Source organism: Dysidea avara, chromosome 5 (assembly GCF_963678975.1).
Source record: "Dysidea avara chromosome 5, odDysAvar1.4, whole genome shotgun sequence".
NCBI lineage: Eukaryota > Metazoa > Porifera > Demospongiae > Dictyoceratida > Dysideidae > Dysidea > Dysidea avara.
The window spans coordinates 29,691,953-29,714,973 of NC_089276.1; the positions used below are offsets into that span (position 1 = coordinate 29,691,953).

At 36.3% G+C, this 23,021-nt stretch overlaps 1 protein-coding gene and 1 long non-coding RNA gene across 3 annotated transcripts; one reads left to right on the plus strand and one right to left on the minus strand.

The window, feature by feature from the left end:
- Positions 1–85: 85 nt before the first annotated feature.
- LOC136256686 (uncharacterized) lies at positions 86–20,492 on the minus strand. 2 transcript variants are annotated; one of them, XM_066049668.1, is made up of 12 exons: positions 19,476–20,487; positions 18,118–18,171; positions 16,985–17,052; positions 16,149–16,211; positions 9,532–9,648; positions 9,365–9,458; positions 7,806–8,009; positions 6,930–7,049; positions 6,530–6,694; positions 4,464–5,144; positions 2,661–2,771; positions 86–407 (listed from the first exon to the last, which is right to left on the minus strand). In XM_066049668.1, the coding sequence occupies exons 1-12, from the start codon at positions 20,373–20,375 to the stop codon at positions 231–233; spliced, it is 2,754 nt and encodes a 917-aa protein (XP_065905740.1). In that variant the 5' UTR covers positions 20,376–20,487; the 3' UTR covers positions 86–230. The 2 variants fall into 2 exon arrangements, with proteins under 2 accessions (XP_065905740.1, XP_065905741.1); XM_066049669.1 differs by lacking the exon at positions 86–407 and having other exon boundaries at positions 4,464–4,541; positions 4,630–5,144; positions 19,476–20,492.
- On the plus strand, positions 11,726–14,098 carry LOC136256687 (uncharacterized). Its single transcript, XR_010701600.1, has 3 exons — positions 11,726–12,004; positions 13,300–13,371; positions 13,886–14,098. It is a non-coding gene; the product is annotated as an uncharacterized lncRNA (long non-coding RNA).
- Positions 20,493–23,021: the final 2,529 nt, after the last annotated feature.

The following is a 23,021-nucleotide window of genomic DNA, read 5'->3' on the forward strand; positions in this document are numbered from 1 at the left end:
CTTATGTACGCAATAGTTTGTCACTAGTGATATACATAATATGTATGTATGTATGTACAGGATATTGCAGTGGTTATACTATGAGTCCAACACAATCTGTATATTGATATCATACATGATATAACTGGATAGCATCACAGATAATATGCATCAAAGCCTTTAGGTTGAAACAGTGTCACAAACAGTATGAAGTTATTCTCAATCACACACTGATAATCTCTAAAATGTGATCATCTTCTTTGTAATTCTGCAAGGATAACATCAAGCTGAGTTACAATTGCTCTGAATGTTGGTCTATCCTTTGGTTGATAATACCAGCATCTACACATGATCTGATGATAGACTTCCTTAGGAGTACCTTCTGGTGCTTTCAGTCTGTGACCTTGTTGCAAGTACTCAAATATATCCTGTATGTATCAAAGACATATTTTATATACATGTACTATGCATCATGAGAATACACCACTTTCACGCCTCACTTAAAAAGAAAGCGAAGGTGTATAAATGCCGTATACATAGCACTACTATCAATGCTCAGGAATGAATTAATAAGAAACAGAGGTAATATATCAAAGATGTAGCCCTCTTAAAACATTGTTATGAAGTCACCCAAGTGGGACATATTAGTTGTAACATGGGCACTTGTGATTTGTCTGAAATATACACACTCGCACTCAGGCCTGCGGCACTTGTACAAGTGTATATGTATCAGGCAAATCATTCACGCCCCATGTTATAACTATTACACGTAACACTTTCACACCTCAGATCAAAGGAACCGTCTGGGCTACATTTCGTATGTACTAGCTGGGCTACATACGAAATGAAGCTGGGCTACAATTGGGCAGCAATTATATCAATGTAGAGGCCGAAATCGATGGTTAATACTCACATAAATAGGATGCACGACTTGAATTTCGCCATGAAAACCACTCAGATGGAGAGTGTTTTGTTATCCTCGCCATCCTACGAATTGAAAAACATTGGGTTAAGGTGAGAACTAGTGCTATAGCTTATTCACAGTTCGTTTCTGGACGTTTTTTTTCCTTCTTTTCGTTGGGCTAAGGTGAGAACTACGGTGTAGTGCTCTATAGCTTATCCACCATTCGTTTCTGTACTTTTTTTTTTTGCATATGGACATGCCCCCATCACGAAGCTACCACTCTGCACGGACTAACCACTCTACAAGCAAGCTTACCTATTCAGGCCTTCAGTAAACTCCATCATTTTTCTATAAACGATTCAATAGCACTGATTAAAACATTAAACTTGAGTAACTGAAATTCTCCATGATATCTCTAGGATATGTCTGTTCATTGGAGCCGAATGTAACCAGAACGTACAGCTGCTGATCCATAATCGAAAATTTTAGGTATGCATATATAATTTGTGACCTGATCTTGGAAAACCTACCTTTTTGGCACATTACTGTTTTATAGCTTAAATTAGGTACGTACTAGGTGCTCATCTATCTTGTGTTAAAATTTCAGTTTAATATCTTCAAGCATTCCTGAGATATGGCCAATTTTCTGTCCTGTACATTACAAACTAATCTTTATGATAATGTATTGAGTTCTGTGAGTGATTAATGGTGACAAATGGTGACAAATGGTGACAAATCACTTTGTTTACCAATAATTCCATTCTTGCTATTTAAAATACTTTAAAAGACCTTTCTGATAGTTTAATGAAGTATTCTTGGTACTTTTTTGCAATTAAATCCCATGTACCATTGTCTAAGACTAAGTTTTAGCCATACAAGCAGCTGAACAAATCACCCATTTGTAAGTTAATTGTTATCCCACGCATGTGAAATTACTACATGGTCTGATATAATCATCCATATCTCCTAAGAAAAAGAAGCTATGGGTATGAAACTTCACAGCAAGAAAGTTTAATAGTTGCTTTATCCAAATGCGCAAAAAAAATGTATTTTAAAAAAGTGTTGAAATTTTCATTTGAGTTTTCCCAAAAAGTTTGCTTGTGCCCAAAAGGTAGGTTTTCCAAAATCCGGTCACATTTATCCAGTGGCTGCTCTCATATTGGCTTGGATGGTTGATTGCCCTGTACAGGCTATTAGCCTGATAAGTGTTACATATGTATTAGGTGTAACAAGGGGCATTCGGGCTTTGCCTGATATGTATATATGCCCGACTGCCTGAGGGCCGCACACATATCAGGCAAATCACTCATGCCCTCATGTTACAACTATTACATACGTATAATATTGTGCATAGTTGAATTCAGTGAGTAAATAAGATTTCATAAAGCAAAACAAACTATGACCCAATACAAATCTGTCGTAGTGTAGTTAACCACAAATTCATCACCCACGAGTTTATAATATATATTTTAGGAAGAATGTCCAACTCCTCCATTCAACTAATAAATAAAGTGCATATAACACAACACTGCACGAGAAAGTTTGAAAACATCCTATCCCACCGGACCAGTCAACAACCATTCCAGTCACCACATTATCACTACAGGTTGCCAAAGGTTAATTCATCTAAATTCAGACCAATAAACTAAGGATGGGAAAACGAGACTGTACAGTTCATGGATGTAGTTACCATATTGTGCATTTGTGCTGTGACATGGTTTCTATTCCAACAGTTACATAACTATGTACATACTGTAGTTACTTATACAATACAAACCTTGTTGCTGATTTCAAAGTAAGGCACTTTTCCACATGAGAATGTCTCATACAACAATACCCCATAACTCCACACATCACTAGCAGAAGTATAATATCCCAGTTGAAATACCTAAAGAGTAAACAAAGCAACTGTGTTCTTAGCAAAGCAACTAGCAAAGCAACTGTGTTCTTAGCAATCACATGAATAGGTACACATAACCTAGATAGGTACGTAAATAAAACTTTTACTACAAATTTATGCTGCTATTATGATTGCTCAGCAACAGGTGGTTGACTGGATATCAAACAAGTACAACTTTGGACTTATATAAAAGTGACATGTTTATGCATAAGAGGGTGTCAGGTAAGTATGTATGTTTGGGCTTGGTGTTTGTTAATGTTATAGTGAGACGTTTACCATTACTATAAACCTGCATCTTGTACATTTAGAGGTGCTGACAGATTTTTCTTGCCATTGTAGACAGAGGAAGTGCTTACCACAAGCACCCCATAACCATAGAGTGGACAGTAGACTGAAGGCTAATGCACTGAAAGGAAGAATTTTTGGAGCTTTGCATACAGTAATGTACATATGGTACTGCACTGATAAGTATAATTTTTAACAACCTTAATACAAAACATGCATGATTTTGCAAAATCAATCTTAGTTTATTTGTGTGTACATATGATTGTTATCACAACTTATCTATTTTCAAAGTATAATTGGAAAAGTTTTTAATATACATGTGCATCATAGTAATGTTATTTTAGTAAGGACTTTTAGTTTTTATAGTCATAGTCAGTTTCATCAATAATTTTAGTTTTAGTTTTAGTACTTTTTCTTAATTCCTTTTAGTTATCGATTTAGTTATGGTTCTATTCTCTGTGTTATTTTAGTTTTAGTTAAAAATATGAAAATCTTTTAGTTATAGTTACAGTTTTGGTAACATTTCTAAAAACGTTTTATAGTTTTATAGTTGTACATACGAAAATCTTTTAGTTTTAGTTAAAGTTTTAGTAATCTTTTCCAATTCTTTTTAGTTTTAGATTTAGTTTTAGTAAAATATTCTGTTGTATTTTAGTTTTAGATTTAGTTTTAGTTATAACACGGATTTGCTTTTAGTTATAGTTTTAGTTAACTAATACATATTTGTCTTACTAAAAGTACTTTTAGTTTTAGTTATAGTTAACTAAACCACCATCAGGTCACAAGCTATAGCATAATTATATTGATGTTTGGATGCTACATATAGCAGTACAGTTTCATTCTGTGCTTTGTTCCACCTGTAGAACATACGTATGTGAACTTATACATGCAGTGGTCAGAGCAACATAGTGTTGTTTTAGTAAAGAGTTTTAGTTTTAGTTATAGTCATAGCTAGTTTCTTCAATAATTTTAGTTTTAGTTTTAGTTATAGTGATCCTTCTTAATTCATTTTAGTTATAGATTTAGTTATGGTTATATTGTCTTTGTAATTTTATTTTTAGTTATACTGTAGTTTTAGTTAAAAACATGAAAGCCTTTTAGTTTTAGTTATAGTTTTTAGTTGTGCATAAGGAAATATTTTGGTTTTATTTATAGTTTTAGCTATCTTTCTTAATTCTTTTTAGTTTTAGATTTAGTTTTAGTAAATTATTCTACTGTTTTTTAGTTATAGATTTAGTTTCAGTTATAACACAGATTTGCTTTTAGTTATAGTTTTAGTTAACTAATACATATTTGTCTTACTAAAAGTAGTTTTAGTTTTAGTTATGGTTAACTAAAACAACACTACATCATAGGTATCATAGGTTGGTATATCAAGCAAGCTACGTAGCTAACCTCTGGAGCAATCCATTTCACAGGAACATTCTTCACTCTACTGGTCCTGCTCTGTGAACACATTCTTTTTTCTGCCATTTTGCACATGCTAAAATCAGAAATTTTCAACACTTCATTGTTGTTCCCAACCAGACAACTCCTAGCAGTCAAGTTTCGATGAAGACAGTTTTGAGAAGCTAGGTATTCCATCCCCAGGGCAGCATCAAGGGAGAACTTGGTTAACTGGTACTGTGTTTGATGTATGCCATCTTTACGTAAGAAGGTTAAGAAATCGCCCCCTGACATCATTTCTAACACAACATACATCGGTTCTGTGTCAACACACATGCTAAAAAGTTTGATAATGTTTGGATGTCTGAACTGCTCTAGCAGCTTAGCCTCACAGAGAAACTGTTCTTTATCAGCACAGCACACTTTCACAGCTACTTGCTTGCCAGTATCTCGCAGAGTTGCAGAATATATATAACATATAGTTCCCTTGCAGAATGGTTCGTCATCAATAGCAAGGTTGTCATGGTGTATAAAGAACTGGTCATTTCTAATTTGCTTGCAAACAGCTCTTTTAAGAGATTGAGGATGACCCTTAATGGGAATTGGACTCTCAGTGTAGTGCTTGAGAAGATCACTAATGCTGGGAAAAGTTGGTCCACAAAGTGAATACCCTTGGCCTCCTTTTCTCTTCTGTATACACGAATACCATAACATCAAGAATACAATATTATGAACTTTTGATAACATCACACAACAAACAAAACAGGATAATAGTATTAAGGGTGCATTATCAAATTGAAATATGTTCTTATATGTCTTTGAGAAAATTACATTAGTGACCATGTGAGGAAAACAATTACATTAGGTACTATTAAACACATCTAGCATGCAGTGGTGCACACAATATGTAGCAAGCTTATTCTTTGAAACACACATAGGGATACACATGTTGATATGTTGTTACACTGAGAACAGTATCCATGCTGTACAGTATAACATGTATCATTGGTTATCTGTAGCTCAGGTGCATAACACCTCAATTATTGTAATACCAAAAGTGAATGGTCAATCAGAGTAATACATGTACTCAGGGCCACCCAGAGAAAGTAAGGGGCCCAAGGAAAAAAGTTAAAGTGGGGTCCCAGGGGCATGGAGGGTTCCACAACTTCAGCCTAGGAGACCAAAAAAAAAAAAAAAAAAGTCATTACGTGCTAACAATGACAATAGCTACCTCTCACCAACTATGTCTCCTTATTTATAAGCTTGCTGGTCCTCTGAAGAATACTGTGACTGCTCTATTACAGTATCTAGATCTTGACTGCTCTATTAGAGTATATCAATCTTTTAAACAGGTATTCAAGGAGCCCTTGATGGGGCCCTAGGGTCCCTTTCAGGCTGCAGCCCAGGGAAAAATGCCCCAGTTACTCCCCCCCTTGTGGGCGACCCTACCTGTACTATTAGAGTAATTGAACAGAGCTCTTTACACATATACGTATATCAATGGGCTTGTTCAAGGTAGATCAATGGACTTTTTTATCTGAATTCTGGTTGTTAAGCACATGCACTTGTAGAAAAGTTGCACAAATAATTACACTATATGCAAGGCGCATGTGCCCAAAAGAAACACATCAATGTACATACTGTTGATTTCATTCTCATGATTCACAGGTCACCTCATGTACTGTGTGAATCCTCATTTGCGTGGAGCAGTTTCATAACAGAACACTGTTTCACTTTGTCAGCGTAGTAGAAAGAGACATTATTATTGACCATGTATAGTACCATGTGGAATTTCGTGTCTTAGGGGGCTATTGACAAACTTCTGGCATATCATTATTTTCATATGTACATCTTTTGTTGTAGCTTTTCAGCCACCCATACTTATCAAGTATGGATTAAATATGTATAAAAAATGAGAATAATCTTTATAAATAATATGCCATTATGGTGTCTAACAACCAGACTCATACATACATACGTATATCCATACATGTAATAAGGGAGTCCAGAAAACTATAAGAGAATTTACGTTTATATTGCATACAATTTTGGATGATACCTAAATCACTGCTTACTTTGTTAATGATAAAATTCTTAACTTCTCCCTTACACATCGCAGTCAGTACATAACAACGTTGGTTGTCTGAAAAACGAACTAAGTAATCTCCATCTTCTGACAGCAATTTAACAGCATCAGCACGTGAAATTTCATTGTGGTACCAAGGTTCTTCCACTGGATTCTAAATGTCACATAAATTAGCGGCACATACAATACGTTCATGACAACTTTAATTATATACATTGCAGACATATACAATTATGAAAGCTTAACTCATAATGATCTAGCTACTGTCACTGTACACATAACTACAAGACTACATATACTGCATGTTTGTACATAGCACACAATACATTATGGCAGCACAGATCTGTCATATTAATATATTCAATTGTAAGGTCAACCATAGCACTTACATCCACTGTGTGATATGGTGATTCAGCTCTATCAGCAGCATTGCTCCCCGGTTTGCTGCTTAGTTTAAAACTTGAAAAAATGTTCCCAAGTTTTCTGCTCAAACGTCTATTTACACTACCCTACAGTAAGACACATTCGTGTGTATAGTAATTCTATTCTAGTGATAAATATAACCAAGAGATTAGTGTAAGGGTATTATGATAAGTTATGTACGTAGTAGGGAATATTTCAATAACAAGTTGATGTTGTTCTACTTCTAAAACTAGGAACCCACACGCTTTCTAACCAAATAGGCAATTATGTAATCAACAATGTTTATAATTTAGTTTATAACTTGGTTTATAAATACTGTAATTTAACGTATTTTGTAATTCAATTACATTGCTATGTACTGCTAAGGAAGCGTAACTCAAACAAACCACTTCATACCACAAATGACAAAAGTATCTTCTCAATTGTTGTATAGTGTGTGTATCATGTTTTCTCACTCAAATTACTTAGAGAAAGTCGTGAGTATTCTTTGTTTGCATAAGTACGGGACAGTCACGTGTCCCACAGGGATAGATGCGCCATTTTTTTCAGTTGTTTTACACCCATATACAGTGTAGCCCATTGCAAAAAGCATTAATGATGTCTTCAGAAACTCACTTCACCTGTACTTCAAGCTGGCACAAATACACCACCACAAAGTGAAAGCATATACCTACCTGGAAGGTTAACTGTACCCTGTTATACAGTGCTATCGTACCGTATGATAAAACATGCACATCTGTGCAGGAAATCACAAACATTTTTACAAAAACAAATTACAGTATACTATCTCCTGTATAATATATGTATATGTGCGCATACACACATTCATAAATCATGCTCACTTCATTGCGAATTTCAACAGGTGCCTTTTCTGACAGAGTTAATGCCTCAACACCAGGAGGAAGTGTTGCAGATGAAACTGGCCAGGGAAGATCAATTGGCCTCTTAGGAGGAGAACTAATAATGTAGTAGGGATACTTCAATGGAGTAGTAACGTCAGGGATGACAGATTTTAAAGAATGCTCTTGATAATACTCAACTAGTTCCTGTAATGAAACTTATTTAGCACCCTGGACACTTAACATCATGTAATAGTATGGTGGTACTTATTATTATCAAGGATTATAAGCAGTCACGATTCTGTCATACTAGAAGAACGAGCATCATCATCTCACAACCTTTTTTTTAGAACATAAATGTTACCGGCGATCATAAGAAACAGCAATAATAAATGTTACATCCAAACCCCTTCTTGGTTGTGAAGAGAGTTTTCCAAAAATTTCATTTTTTTTGTTATGATAGTGTACTGATAATAGTCAGAAGGAATAAAACTGTAAACCTAGTGTTTTGCTTTTATAGTGCTACTCGCAATAATTGATTGTGGGTTTTAATTAACATTAATAATTTTGATTATTGGCATTGAAGTACACATGAGTGTGGTGAGATGAATGCTGGAATCAGTCCCCAAAAAAACTAATAAAACACACAACTTCAAATACTTTCCATAAACAAATTACTCTAATAGAGCATAAGACTTATTGTATGACAAATTGTTTCCATATTATAAAACATGTCCAACCTGTACCATTGTAAATGTACAGTGGAACCTGTCTAAAGAAGTCACTTTCAGGCCAGGAACATTTGGCTTTTATAGAGAGGTGGCAGTCTAATTTATTATCCTCCATGCACATACGTAGGTTACAAAGCAGCCATAGGCCACAAACCATAACAGGCACGAAAGAGCAGTAAGAATGCGGACCAACAAGAGCTGATTGAGCTGACCATGGATAGCTACAAACCCCGTGATGCAATAGTATGCAGTTTATACTGTAGAACTTGCCTCTTAATTAATTTAAAGGCAGTGAACTGATAACTATGCTGCATTCACAAATTTGCAGATAACATGGTGAGCTTTAATTAGAATTGCATGTGGTAATGTATACGCTTACGTATCTATATGCACCTGTACACAGAATACAACTGGGAGTATTACATAATTCAGTGTCTCCTGTAACAACGTAAATACATGTAATACATATTCATCCTTTTGGTCCCCTATCACCAGGTTCTTTGTTTTGTAGAAATATGAAAGCTAGTTTTACTCATCGTCATGGCTGTCATTGGCTGTTTCACGTGAGACCTTTTTATAACAAAGTGCTGTTTGGGACTGTAGAAGTTGTATACATGTTATAGAGGTGACTGCTTAATGCAACTATTTCTGCACATACTGATTGGGAATCAGTGGGATCATAGTCACATTGCCAATTATACTGAGGTGACCGGCTAGGTTCACTGTACTTTCCAACTACAACGCAACCATGAAATATAAAAAAGGCAAGACCTACATACTTACATACAGTATGTACGTGTGTATGTACACTAAGCAACACGTATTACTCACATAGATAGTAGAAAACTTCTTTTCTCTGCTTAAATAAAAAAGATTTGTCTTAGGGTCAACAAAGATTGTAACATGGTAAGGTTTTCTTTTCCACCTACGAATGTATAGAGATGGACACTTAAGTTACATTAACATCACAACAGCAGCACATACGCGTAGATACACACCTTATGCAAATATTATATTCTCCTCTATTTTGGCTGTTCTCTCTCACCAAAAACACTCCATCATAAAGGTTCTTAACCATACTTTCTGCTTTGCCATGTGATAAAGATCCAACATACCTAACACAAATATGTGACTGCATCTTATATACGTATACACTGAGGACACAATGTACAGAACATTCACATGTACAGTAGGTAACAGAAAAACAAGTAGCCTGATGCACAGAGATTTCTTACAAATTATCCAAAAAATCATAATTTTACATCTGACCGGATCTGCAAGAACCCCACGTGTTCATGCATTTTAAAAACTCTTTTTAATTATATTTCCCTTATCAAGATACTGTAGTTAAATGAATGGGAAACCAAATTCCAGCTCTAGAAGTAGAGTTTTTAAAGCTACAGCACCACAAAGTGGTATCAACAGAAAGATCAATTTGTACAGTGATAATGGGGAAACAAACTACAGTTGCTTAGTTACGTATGAATGCATGTAGAGATCTATCTACGTAACTTATACTATAAATTCCCCATTAATTAATTAACCCTTTAAGGACCAAGAATTCTGTGCATAGTCTACCCTGAAAGCCCACACGTTTTATGATTATTGCGCATTTAGTGTTTAAAAAAAATATAAGAAGTTTATAGCATTGACAAAGCCCCTACAAGTGCTCAATTGTATAACAAATTATACTAAAAGACTCGCCTGACAATAATAAACAACATTATCTAACTTACCAAAGTGTAGAACCAATGTCTTAAAAGCACTAAGGTGAGTTTCAAACACCTACACGCGATCGATTTCTTCGTGACACAATCAATAAAAACAGTCCGCAATTTTAGTTTTTTAAAACCGCATCACATGATCTTGTATATCAAATTATTCGCCTCTAAATAGTGAGCACTCTGAGCTTTATTTGAAGTTAATACGATGAACACAGCCAAAGTTATGGAGCGATTTCTACAAGGTTAGTTTTATTGTGTAAATATTAAATCCCATCCAAAAACAGCTTATAGCTGTAAAAAAAGTGCGCGTCCAAGTAAAGCAGAGTTAACTGCGACAAAAAGTAATGATATCATAATGCGGCCATGTGCGAGGTGTGCAAGTTGTAAAATTAATATTAGCTAATCAGATAATACAATGTTATTGTTAAAGTGTTAATGAGAACTATGTGATGCTGCTAGTTTTTAAGTGTGTGAGCATCTTCATAAATGCCACATAAATTTAATTCTCAATAAAGCAATGTGTATAGATTCTCTGATAGTAATAAATAGTTTGAGTTTGGCCACCTTTCCTTTGTTCGTAGCATTGCTGTATACAGGAAAGGCGGCCAAACTCAAACTATTTATTACTATCAGAGAATCTATACACATTGCTTTATTGAGAATTAAATTTATGTGGCATTTATGAAGATGCTCACACACTTAAAAACTAGCAGCATCACATAGTTCTCATTAACACTTTAACAATAACATTGTATTATCTGATTAGCTAATATTAATTTTACAACTTGCACACCTCGCACATGGCCGCATTATGATATCATTACTTTTTGTCGCAGTTAACACTGCTTTACTTGGACGCGCACTTTTTTTTTACAGCTATAAGCTGTTTTTGGATGGGATTTCAATACTTTTTGTTAGAATAAGCAATGCACTGTTGATAACAGTAGGTGAGTTTCCATGGTTTTGACAGAACCCCAGACTACAGTGACAGAATATTAAAATATAACTGTAATTTTAGTGGCCAGGGCCACCCACATTGGGAGTAACTGGGGTATTTTGCCCCCTACCACAGCCCGAAAGGGGCCACTTGAATACCTGTTTAAAGAAAGATCGATATACTCTAATAGAACAGTCAGGATCTAGACCCTTCCTTGCCCCTGGGCCCCTCTTTAACTCTTTTCCCTGGGCCCTCTAATTTCTCTGGATGGCCCTGTTAGTGGCATGCAACTGCAGTCAACTAACACCCATTTTAACTAGTAAACCCTTAACAACACTTTGCCTTTCATCTTGTACTGCATTGAAACGATCAAGATACTCTATTAGAGCAGTCACAAAACAGCTGTAACACAGCAATCAATATTTAGCATAGTTACAACTTCTACTTAGCATCGGATTGTATAGTTTAAATTACTAGCTACTTACAGACTTTACAATATAATAATATGGCACTTGTAGAAATGTGACTGTTCTATTAGAGTATCTCGATCTACTTCAAGCATTGACTAATTCAAGTGAAGAAGCTACGCCCCTGCCAAGAGATCTTGTGAAATGAAATGAGAATAGTAAAGAAAAGGCAAGTATGTACAGAGACAATAGAGGGGCGTGTAATTATGTCCTGTTGTAAATAAACGCCTTTAAAATTTATATTACTACTAAATAAACGCACCAGAATAGGCTTGTGTGGCTGTTGTCTCCAAGGTTGTCTCATTACTTGTCTTTTCGTGTTGAAGGGATTTAGTCACAATTGGTGAGTTTAACTATACATGTATTTGTGTTGTAAAACTTAATTGTAAAAAGGCAATTAGCACATATCATGATAAACATGTATTTGTCACAGTAGAGTCTCTCACAATTATTAGACATTGGACCAGGGTAAAAAAATTACTGCTATATTTAGAGGTTGTAGCGTTTGTATATCTTAGTATCTTAATAAATAATCCCCCATGATCACTAATCACTAATAGTACAGTGAAAACTGGTCATTATTCAGGCCGTAGGGACAAAATTTTCTAACCTTGCCTTTTATAGAGGTGGCTGCATTATGCGGCCTTAAAAAAGGGTAAGAAGCATGCTGTTCTAACTGGCTATAGAGATGGATTTAGTGTATGACAGCGTATGAGACAGTGAGTGCTGGCAGCAAGGGGGCAGCCAATCTGTTAGAGCACCAAAAGCACTGCTTCAGACATAGGCAGTTGACTGTCAGCCCCAAGTGTAAAAAGTTTCACTATTGGTCCTTATAAGCTCCTGATGAAGAAAGTGATGAAGTCATTATCCATAGGATATATTTTTCAGAGTATCCATTTCAGTTCTACAATATAGTAGCCAAGCAGAAGATGAACATAACACAGCATTCCAGTAGTTTAGTGGTGACCACAACACTGCCTGAGTTAAACTGTGGTGAGATTTGAGACTATACCAGAAGCCCTGGAATGTCTTCAACACATGAAATACCAAATATCTAATGCTTGGCTTTCATCTACAGTGGACCTGTCCTTGTGGCCACTTGTACAGAAGGGAAACAGCTGCCACACAGTCTTGCGAGCGAAACAGCTAGTTGCCACACCCCTTAATTATCAATTTGTAAAATCTTTAGCAAAATTGTGTGTGCGAGCAAGTGCGATGTGGCAGTGCCGTGTATATGGTTGCTGCCTAGCAGTGACACATCACGAGTATTGAAGTCACAATGCGTTACTGTATCATCCATCTAAATACAATCTCTGAATGTGTCATTTTGTGTAGAGAGCAATCTTCCACAAGAAGTGACCTGCAGGTTTCAGTGTATATTGTTAACCATTAATATTGTTCACAATATTGTGAACTATATGTACAGTGAAACCTCACTTAGTGGCCACCTCTTTAATAAGACCACCTCATTATATTGGCCACCTCTAGTAGGTCCCAAATATAGCTAAGCATTACTTATGACCTCATTAATAAGGCCACCTTGTTATTCAGGCCAAATGTTTTGGTCCCACAGCCTGCCATATTAATGAGGTTTCATTGTACTTATGTGAATTTTTATTTTTCGTAACTTTTCTTCAGGTTTACTGATGGGCACTATGAAGCATTGTTGACTGATACGTGTATAATGTGGTGACTTGAAATGCTAAAACAGTACGTAGCATGTCTTGTATGTACATGTAATGTGTTGTAATGTGTCCACACATCCACACATCTTAGAAATAAATATAATTGTATTCTCTATAAATAGTCAGTTCCATTGTGCCACTGGGTCATACGTTGGTTGAGTATGGATCATCCAGGGCACTTGAGTCACATTTTGTCCTGGCCAAGTGGATCTCATCCACTGACAGAATATACAGGATCAGATCACGTGTATAAATTACGGTGGAACTTGTTTATTGCCACCTTCACTCATTCAGCAGGTAACAGTGTATAAATTCTCAATTGGAATTGGCTTTTCAAGAGTGGTTGTCTTTCTATACTAGTGGCCATTAAGATAGGTTGTACTGATAGAGTGTACATACTAGAGATGCAACAATATCCTCCACTTAGTGTCGTTTGATAGTGATGCAATGGAGACTATGTATTATTGCATTTAAATACTATACTATTATATTGCAACTCTAGCACGTATTTATAACAGGAATGTTTGTTAACTGTTTAGACATACTGGAGCCACACCCACTCATCTGGATTCTACAAATGGAGTCATACCAACTTGTTGTCATCATACTTACTCGTTACTCCCATTGTGTTTGGATGAATATACATGCCGTCATGTGAGACTTGCTACCATGGCGGGCCACTGGAAAACATTTGCATAGCAGTTATATTACAGTCATTATTGTACAATTCTTACATTATTGTTGTGAAAAGTGTTTGGTATTCATGTGTCTCCTCTGTATGTTGTAATTACATGTGTAATTTTGTGTGGGGGTACTATAAAATGCAATAATGCATGGTGACAATTGTATTAGGCGATTTTGCACACTTCCTTTTAAGCTAGCTACATGTGCTAATTACTCACAGCTTGTGTCAACAACTGGTAACCGCAGTTGTACTCTTGTGTTATTCTTTAAGCCGCGCCCTTAGAGGACAAATTATGTGGGGGCGACTAATTTCAAAATGAAGGATGGTATGATTATGATTATGATTATGATGTGATTTGGGTTGAGGCTTAGAAGCCTGTACACCCACTCAATTACATACATATACACACATAAATTAGATGCAATGAACAAAAATTAACTATGAATATAATTATTACATTAACATAAATCTATAGTCATAAAAGTAATTATCTACAGCTGATTTAAAATTATTTAATAAAGAATTTCCTACAATATCACTCGTAAGATTGTTCCAATCATTAATTACTCTAGTACCAAAATAGTTGACCCGACATGAAAGGTGGGCAGGGGGCTTAAGTAATTTATATGCATGACCTCTAGTTTGTGTATTGTGGGAGAAAGTAAAAAAGTTGGAGTGATCCAGATTGAAGTAATCGTTCAACATCTTGAAAAGAAATATGCAGCACCATAGATTATATCTATGGACTATAATCTATGGCAGCACACTTCTTGGTGGCTATATGTACTGATTAACTACATAGAGTGCCAGTTCATCAATACCCAGTGACCGCAGTTGTGCTCTGCGTCATTCTTTAAATTCCGAGTAAAATTCTTAGAGAGCAAATGACGTGGGGGCGACTAAATTCAAATTTCAAACTAGCCATTCTCGAAAACAAATGTTTCAATCTGAACGAAACTTTCAGAACAGTTTAAAGACACATTGCCCTACATGCCAAGCGAGTATTGCGGAAAACAACAATCTGGGATTTGTATTTGGCCTCTAGGTCGACTGAGGACGACTGAAACTTCGTTTGGTGCTGAAATCACGACTGTAGGGTAATCATGTATGGTGAAATCGATGATGTGAATCTTGAGGTGATTGAGTGAATACTGAAGCGATAACAGGGCGATCAATGTTCGGAATGCACAAAGGAACGCAAGGCATACACCTGCGGTTGCGTCTAACCGCATGCGATAAAAAAAATAATAAAAAATAAAAAATGAAACTTCCCCTTTGATGTCGGCAACCTCTATCACGAAACAATCGGCATGGATTTGCTTCACTGCTTGTGTGGTAGTTACTAGTGACACGATGAGTTCAACTCCAGAGTTTCAGAGGGATAGCGTAAGTGACGGGTGGATTACAGGAAGGCCGAATTTGACAACGTTCGTTCTTGTAAAATCCTCACGTAGTGGTCGCGTCATTTATTGTCTGCGGCGCGCGTTTCTGCTTTACTGGCCGCGCGACTCACTACCGTGAGTCTTGATGTTTGTACTTTGTTAGGAATTTTACCCAGGCTTAGTTTTGTGTGATAAGTTCGCCTTATATATCAAAAGAATCGCCTATGAATGGTGAATACAATGGCCCCTATTTCGATCTAATAGCTTCATTTGTTGCGGAGTTATAGCTCTTTGTTTACTGCCAATAATCTTGGACGTAATATTACGGCGCTGGTCTTTCGAACAATACCTACTTTGGACGTAATATTACGGCAGCAGTCCTTAAAGGGTTAACAGGCTAATTTATTTGTAAGTGGTATGTCTTAAAGATTCTTTTTATAATAAGGGCTAAGGCAAACACTTTCAGAAAACGACAATAGCACATCCGTATGTATGCTAATGCACAGTAGTATTATATGTATGTATCTTGTGTATCCTCAGGAGTACTGACACAACACAAAGACATTCAAACTCTTCTTGCTTTGGCTATCAAGGTTTTTGCCAATACAGGTTTCCACAAAAAATGTTGGATTCTTGTTGATCCAGTCACTTTTTAAAGCCACACAAATTACTATCTTGTACACCAATGATTGTCAATTCTTATTATTAATAACACAATGCACTCAACGTGCTTACCACAAATGAGACGAGGAATGCCCCCGAGTCGATTTCTTCTTTTCTTTATGTATATCCATATCACTGTGTGTGTAAATAAAGTTTGAAAATATGTAAGCCAAAGTAATAATCATACACATATACATACAACTGTATGCCGGTTGTGCAAACCATGGGAACAGGTATTTATGTGGATACTAAATCAAATCAAATCATATACAAATCCAAATTACTATCCAATTTTGAAATTAGTAAGGCTCAGTAGTGATGTATGTAAAGTAAGGCTGTTATCCTCTACAGACTGGCTTCTGTCCACCCTTGTTCCAAGGTTACTGTTACTGAAACTGCTGACTCAGTTTACTGTTTACTGATTAGGGTGTGATTTCATTACTGCAAGGTTTAAGTGAAATATATGTGAGCATATCACCTCCAGCCCTGCAGTCCAAAACAGATCAATAAATTTAAGATTCAAGCTGTATAGAATGTGGTCAGTAGTGATGCAATGTGGAAGCGGTCAATGCTAACCAACCCATTATTTTCTACAACAGGTATGCAACAGCCACAAAAATGGAAAGAGAACAAAAACTTGGTATGTAGGGTCTAAATGCTAGAGGAAACTGTTACTTAATTCAACAATTTTCAAGTAGTCACTCACTGTGCTTTCTTACCATGCAAAGAATAAGAAAAAACTACGTAGTGGTATATGTATAGAACTACAGTACCTATTAAATGTTTCAGAAATTATTTGTCTAAATACACCAAAATGACATTTTCAGTCCAATTAGTGCATGAAGATGGTTGCATAACGTAATAACTATCAAAATATATACTTAGTACAGGATTAACGTTTGACTCACTCTGAAGATAGTTTACTTGGATTACGTGCCTGTATGAAATGATAGTGTTCCTCAAAAAAATCATCCAGCTACATACGGGGGAAATGCTTCTAAATCATGCACTACATATATTACATACACATGCATACATGCACACATACACACACACACACAGAGGCACAAACACAGAGACACACAAGCACAAATGTAATGATATAACATACCAGTAGTGCTGAGCAATAGTAAAAATTTTACTATCACGATAGTTACTCGTTAAATATCACGATAGTGAATACTATCCCGATAGTTTATGAAACACTTTGCTCTTAACAAAGTCTTAGTGTATAGCTATGATTTGCAGTCATATAGAAAGTTATTTTGCATGCACAGGATATTTGTTAATTAACTGCATGGGCGGCTGATGAAATGGACTTTTGATATAGCTTTTACAGGCCACTCCTTTGTAAGAAAGCTGCTGTAAAACAGTATAGAAGGGTTGTTAATACCATTTTAATGCATATCTGAGATTATCATAACTATCACGATAGTGATATCCCTACTATCGCGATAGCGATAGTGATTTACTATCGCGATATATCGCACTATCGATACTATTGCTCAGCCCTACACCACACACACATTTTAATCTACTGTATGTACCACGAAGTGCAGAATCAAGGATTTCTAGTCAGTTTGCATTCACCTGAGCCCTCATTTTTTGTTAACTCTTCTGACATGGGCCAGCTGTCCAGTAGTGCTGTGAAGCCCTTTAAACACCGAACTGTTTAAAAAGTAGTCTGAGAACAAGTGAGTTATGAGGCTTCAATATAAATTTGGTGTAGATGACATAGGCAAACATGTTTACAACATGTCTGGGTTGCAAACATGTTTACAACATGTCTGGGTTGCAAACATGTTTACAACATGAAAACATGCTTGTTCCAGGTCAAAACCATTGGGAGTGAAAGTTCATGATCACCTCTTTGATATGACATAATATTATGGTGGGGGCTGAGGTGAACGTGAACTGACTATAGTCTAAGACTTTTACTGTATAGTAGCTAATCAAATACTGTATTATACATAACTGTCTCATCAACCTGTTGTTGTAGTGCTAAACTTTGTGTTGTATACAGTAAGTATTATATGCTTACCTCAACATAATTGTCATTGTCATTATCACTGTCATATGATGAGTGAAAAGTCTCCTAAATGTACAGTATAATACATGTATCCAGTGTATCAGGACACACAATAGTGTATGTGTCATGCAGCCAAGGAAAGCCGATGTGCCCAGGCATATGACAGACAAGTGTGTATTTTACAGGAACCAAGAAAACATGATTAATTTTAACATTGCTCGTGGGGACCTCCACACCTAAAAGCTTTTAGTACTCTGCTATTGCTGTCAGTTGCTCGTCTCACTTAATTTCTCCCTTATAAACAGAAGTTCTAGTGTACTATACCAGAATATTACTTTATAGATCTATCCATGGAAACTCTGGATTGTTCTAAAACATTCTATGTATGTTGTATTAGAAGTGCTCATAATGCACAATCTATTAGAGTACTACAAAAAATAGTCAGCTATATACCAAACATACGTAAGAGTCACGTGATCAAGACACTCTAATAAAGCAGTTGTGATTGATTGTCATCTCTACCAGCTAAACCGCTTATGAATTACACAGATGTAAGAATGTATGCATACGTATATGGTGGAGCCAGTATTGAACTGAGTCATTGCTGCTGACCCAGAAGACAGATAGCAATCTGGCTATGACTGGATTGTGAGGACACATATGCCAAGAGCTATGTTTTGGGTGCTCGACTGGTGTACTAAGTTAAGGGATAGCTAGCTATATGGTAATGATGATCAGTTAGTGAGTGTGGTTCTTACTTTGTGCACATGTATCCACGGACTTCAACACGTTATACTGATAAATTTATAACATGGCTCCACGTATGCCTACAAACAGTACCATAAATGGATATTGCTTACAAAAGAAGCTGGCCTGCTATCAACCCTGGTGGCAGTCATTGTAGTTGTGTATAAGCTCTGTAACTTTTGAAGCATAAATTGACCTTGTGGCTACACAATCTACAGGTAATAGTAACTGCTTAGTGAAAGTATGTGCTCATTACAAAAAATGTCCAAACTTTAAGGCTATGCAAGTACAAGTACAATGAATTTTATTTTTGAGCAACATGAAGAAGTATAAATTTCAGAGGCACAAGATACATGTATCAGAATTGACTTCATAGCAAATTTGTAATATAGCTATTGGTTGCTACCAACAGACCCTTGGTTGTTTCTCACACCATAAAGCCTAAATAAATAATCAAGGGTACATGTCCCACCCCAAGAGATGGTTCACTACAGAAAATTATCTTCACTTCCGTACCAAGTTAGACAACACAAGCAGTGATTATGGTTCAGAAGCCAATACCACATGAAGGAAAGTACTATACTAACATTCAGTATACTATACTAACACTCGGTATACTGTACCGTTTTCAGTGGCTCAAGAAAGGCAGGAATGTCTTCCACTGCAGGACGCTTTTCAGGATTATTATTTAAACAAAATATTACTACTGGTTTCAACTTCTCCATCACATCTGTCATTTTATCCAGATATGGTTGCCGACGTTGAACTTCAGTAAAAGCAGTTAGCTGTTCAGTTTTAGGGTCCATCTCTGTTATATCCGTAGGTTCTGGCCATTCATGAGTAGCTACAAACATAACAATTCCTCCAAATGAGAACACATCTAACGAAACTCCATATTTTGCACTGTCTTTGGTAGCCTCAGGGGGCATGAAGGCAACAGTCCCTGGAACTTTCGTCTGAGTGATTTTACTATCAATTTTTATTACTTTGGCAACACCAAGATCTCCAATTTTTGCAACTGAGACTCCACCAGGCTTGGTAGAGCCCTTCAACAATACATTATTAGGTGACAGATCCCGATGCACCACTGGTGGTCGTTGTGAATGAAGATAACCGAGACCTCGAGTAATATCAAGTAGTATGGAGATTTTTGTTGAGAAGGTGACCTCCATTGGAGATTTCCTACCAATGTATTTAGTCAAACTTTCGTCCATCATTTCCATAACCATGACAGGAATTTCTGAATGTATTGCAGGATAACAGATACCTAAGAACTCTACAATATTTTCGTGGAGAAGGGTTCTGCAAAGTGCACATTCGCGAAGAAAGGAATTTATGAAAGTCTCCCTTTCATGTTCAACAAGAATCGGATGGATCATTTTGGCAGCACAGATACTTCCCTTATAACTCACTTTGTAAACTAATCCATAAGCACCTCGTCCTAGCTCGCTGCCCTGCATGTGTTTCACCCCGTTAAGAGGCACCAAACTTTTACGAAGTTCACTTAAAGGACAACTTGTCATCGTGCTTAAACCTAGGCCTGCGTACTCCACAAAATGACCTCCCAGGCTAGTTGCGTGATTCCCTCGACCATCCCACGAGGTCAGATTACCAATGAATGTAATTGGGCTTCAGTTACCCATAACCGTTGTCATGGCAATACGTTCTGAGCCGGGATGGCATGCGCACACAATCACCAGCAGTGTTGCCAGATGATTTGCTCCAAATGGAAAAATAAATTTGTTCATAAAAAGTTCATAAAAAGTTCATAAATCCATAATCACTTTCCAAAAACTAGTCCACACATTATAAATAGGTGGTAGCTAGTAGGGCACTGAATAGCAAAAAAAAAGGTCGCCACCTAAAATTGCCAAAAGTTCATAGATTACTTCAGCTTCATAAAAAAGTTCGTAGATTATTTCAGGTTCACAAACAAGACAAAAAGTTCATAAATCTATGAACTTTATTCACATGGCACCACTGATCACCAGGGATGGTCCCATGGTATTTTCCTTCAAATTTTAGAAATCACTTCTGCATCCTCATGTTGACCCTACATGGTCAGAAAACTATAGCTGTTATGGCAATGTCCTAAACAGACATCCTTGAGTAAATAGCTGTGTGCTTCCCCTTGAAATCAAAAAACAGGTAGCTAAAACAAGCTACAGTGCAGTTTAAATATGTGAGCGGATATATAATTTTAGTGATGAAGGTTGATAGTTGCTCTAGGGGGGTAGCTAGCTACGTAGCTACTATAATACAAGATCACTCACTGGTCATGCATCAACGTGATATAGAAAGTAGATTTATTATAAAGCCACAACTTGATTCTGCACTAATGCATGTGATCTCTTCACAAGAGTGATTGATCCTCAAATGTTTGATACACAATCATTCTGGTTTGGTAAAGAGCTTTGTGTGCAACTATAAGACCTATAGTTACAGCCATTTTGAAGCTAGTTCACATGATTATCTATGATAAAAAGACTCCACATGTTCACACTATAGCTTGCTCAGTGATGTGTAGTACATATTAAGTGTATGCATACTTGCTTGAATAATGATATTCACAACACAGAACTCTACTCTTACTTATTGTGACCTAAGATCCTATCCTAGAGAAGAAATTACATCTGCAGTTTAAATGCTAAACAATATATGTACAGTATAGTCAGCTTCATGCACTTTCCTAGTGTAATCCTGAATAGCAATCCACTTTGTTGCCTGAGTCATTATGTTTCAAAATGCTCCAATTCCATACAATTACCACTTGCTGAGAGGTATTCTATTGTATGCTTCTTTCTTAAAGTCGAAGTCAATGACACGTCCTTCTTAGTTGGATGTGAGCAAACATTATTATTTAATTTTGCTAATTATATGACTATTGAAGCTATTCACAAAAATACTTTCACACTTTGTCTACTATAGCCATTAATTTTGGTGGTCAGTAGCAATACACCATGGAATGAAACATTATTATGATAGCAGAGCCCACCTGAGGCGTAAAGCTAAATTACAAGTACAATTACAAATACGAATTATAGTACTTGTTCAGTGAACTTTTGAAACTGTCTAATTGATCAGCATGAACAACATCTGAAGGCAATCTGTTCCAATCAGAAATAGTGTGTGGAAAAAAGGAGTACTTTAAACAATATATGGGAACTTCATGTTGTTTCTGGATCTGGTGGTATAGTAATTGGTGATGGAGTTGGGAGATCATTTGTTGGAATATATATATGTAAAATATTATTGATTATTTTATAAAGTATTAGACAAGTGCTCTCTCTTCAAAGTTATAAGGTTGGCCACTTAAGTGATGACAACAATGAACTAGTACTGTCCGACATTTCTTCTCCAAGGTTGGTTCAACACAATGCGAACTGCTCTATAGATGCTGAATCATTTCAATTTATTCATTTGATTCTGGTGGTAAGGATCCCAAATAGATGAAGCATAATCTAGTACTGGTAACACAAACTGCTTGTAGCTTAATTATTTCAATCGTTTTGAGCAAGTGCACAAGTTACGATTCAAAAATCCAATTAATTTCGTTGCTTTGCCACATACATAGTCAACATGCGGTTGCCAAGAAAGTTTATGGTCAATGATAACTCCAAGATAGGAATGTTGTTCAACGATGTTAAGAACTTGACCTGACATTGAGTATAATAATTCACTTTTGTGGTGGTGTTTGGACAGTTGCATGATACAGCATTTATTGATGTTAAATTCATTTTCCACTTGTCAGCCCAGGAAGAAAGCCTATGTAGATCTTCCTGAAGTATTTGGTGGTCGGCAGCAGTTAATATTGGATGATAAATCAAAAAATCATCTGCAAAATTAATAATCTAACTGTGCTCTGAAAGTCTATGGCCAGATTAAGGTGTGTGGGCCCAAGAACTGAGCCCTGGGGGACACCTGATGTGACTTCACATGGGGTAGAATATGAGCCTTTGATTACAGCTTGCTCTATTGGACAAAAATGAATGTATCCATTGTAGAGGCTTACCTCTTATTCCATAGAATTCTAGCTTTTGTACAAGCCTTGAATGTACAACCTTATCAAAGGTTTTAGAGAAATCTAAAATGTCAAGGTGCTAACTTACTCCTACACATATGCTAGTATACACGCATACAAAAATAAATTTTTGGCTGGAATATGTTGC

Coding starts and splice junctions, on each gene's coding strand:
- LOC136256686 (XM_066049668.1), bottom strand. CDS start 20,375: ATGACAAGTTGTCCTTTAAGTGAACTTCGTAAAAGTTTGGTGCCTCTT. Junction 2,772..4,463: donor TGAAATGGATTGCTCCAGAG/GTTAGCTACGTA, acceptor TTTACTCTTTAG/GTATTTCAACTGGGATATTA. Junction 408..2,660: donor ACTTTGAAATCAGCAACAAG/GTTTGTATTGTA, acceptor TGATACATACAG/GATATATTTGAGTACTTGCA.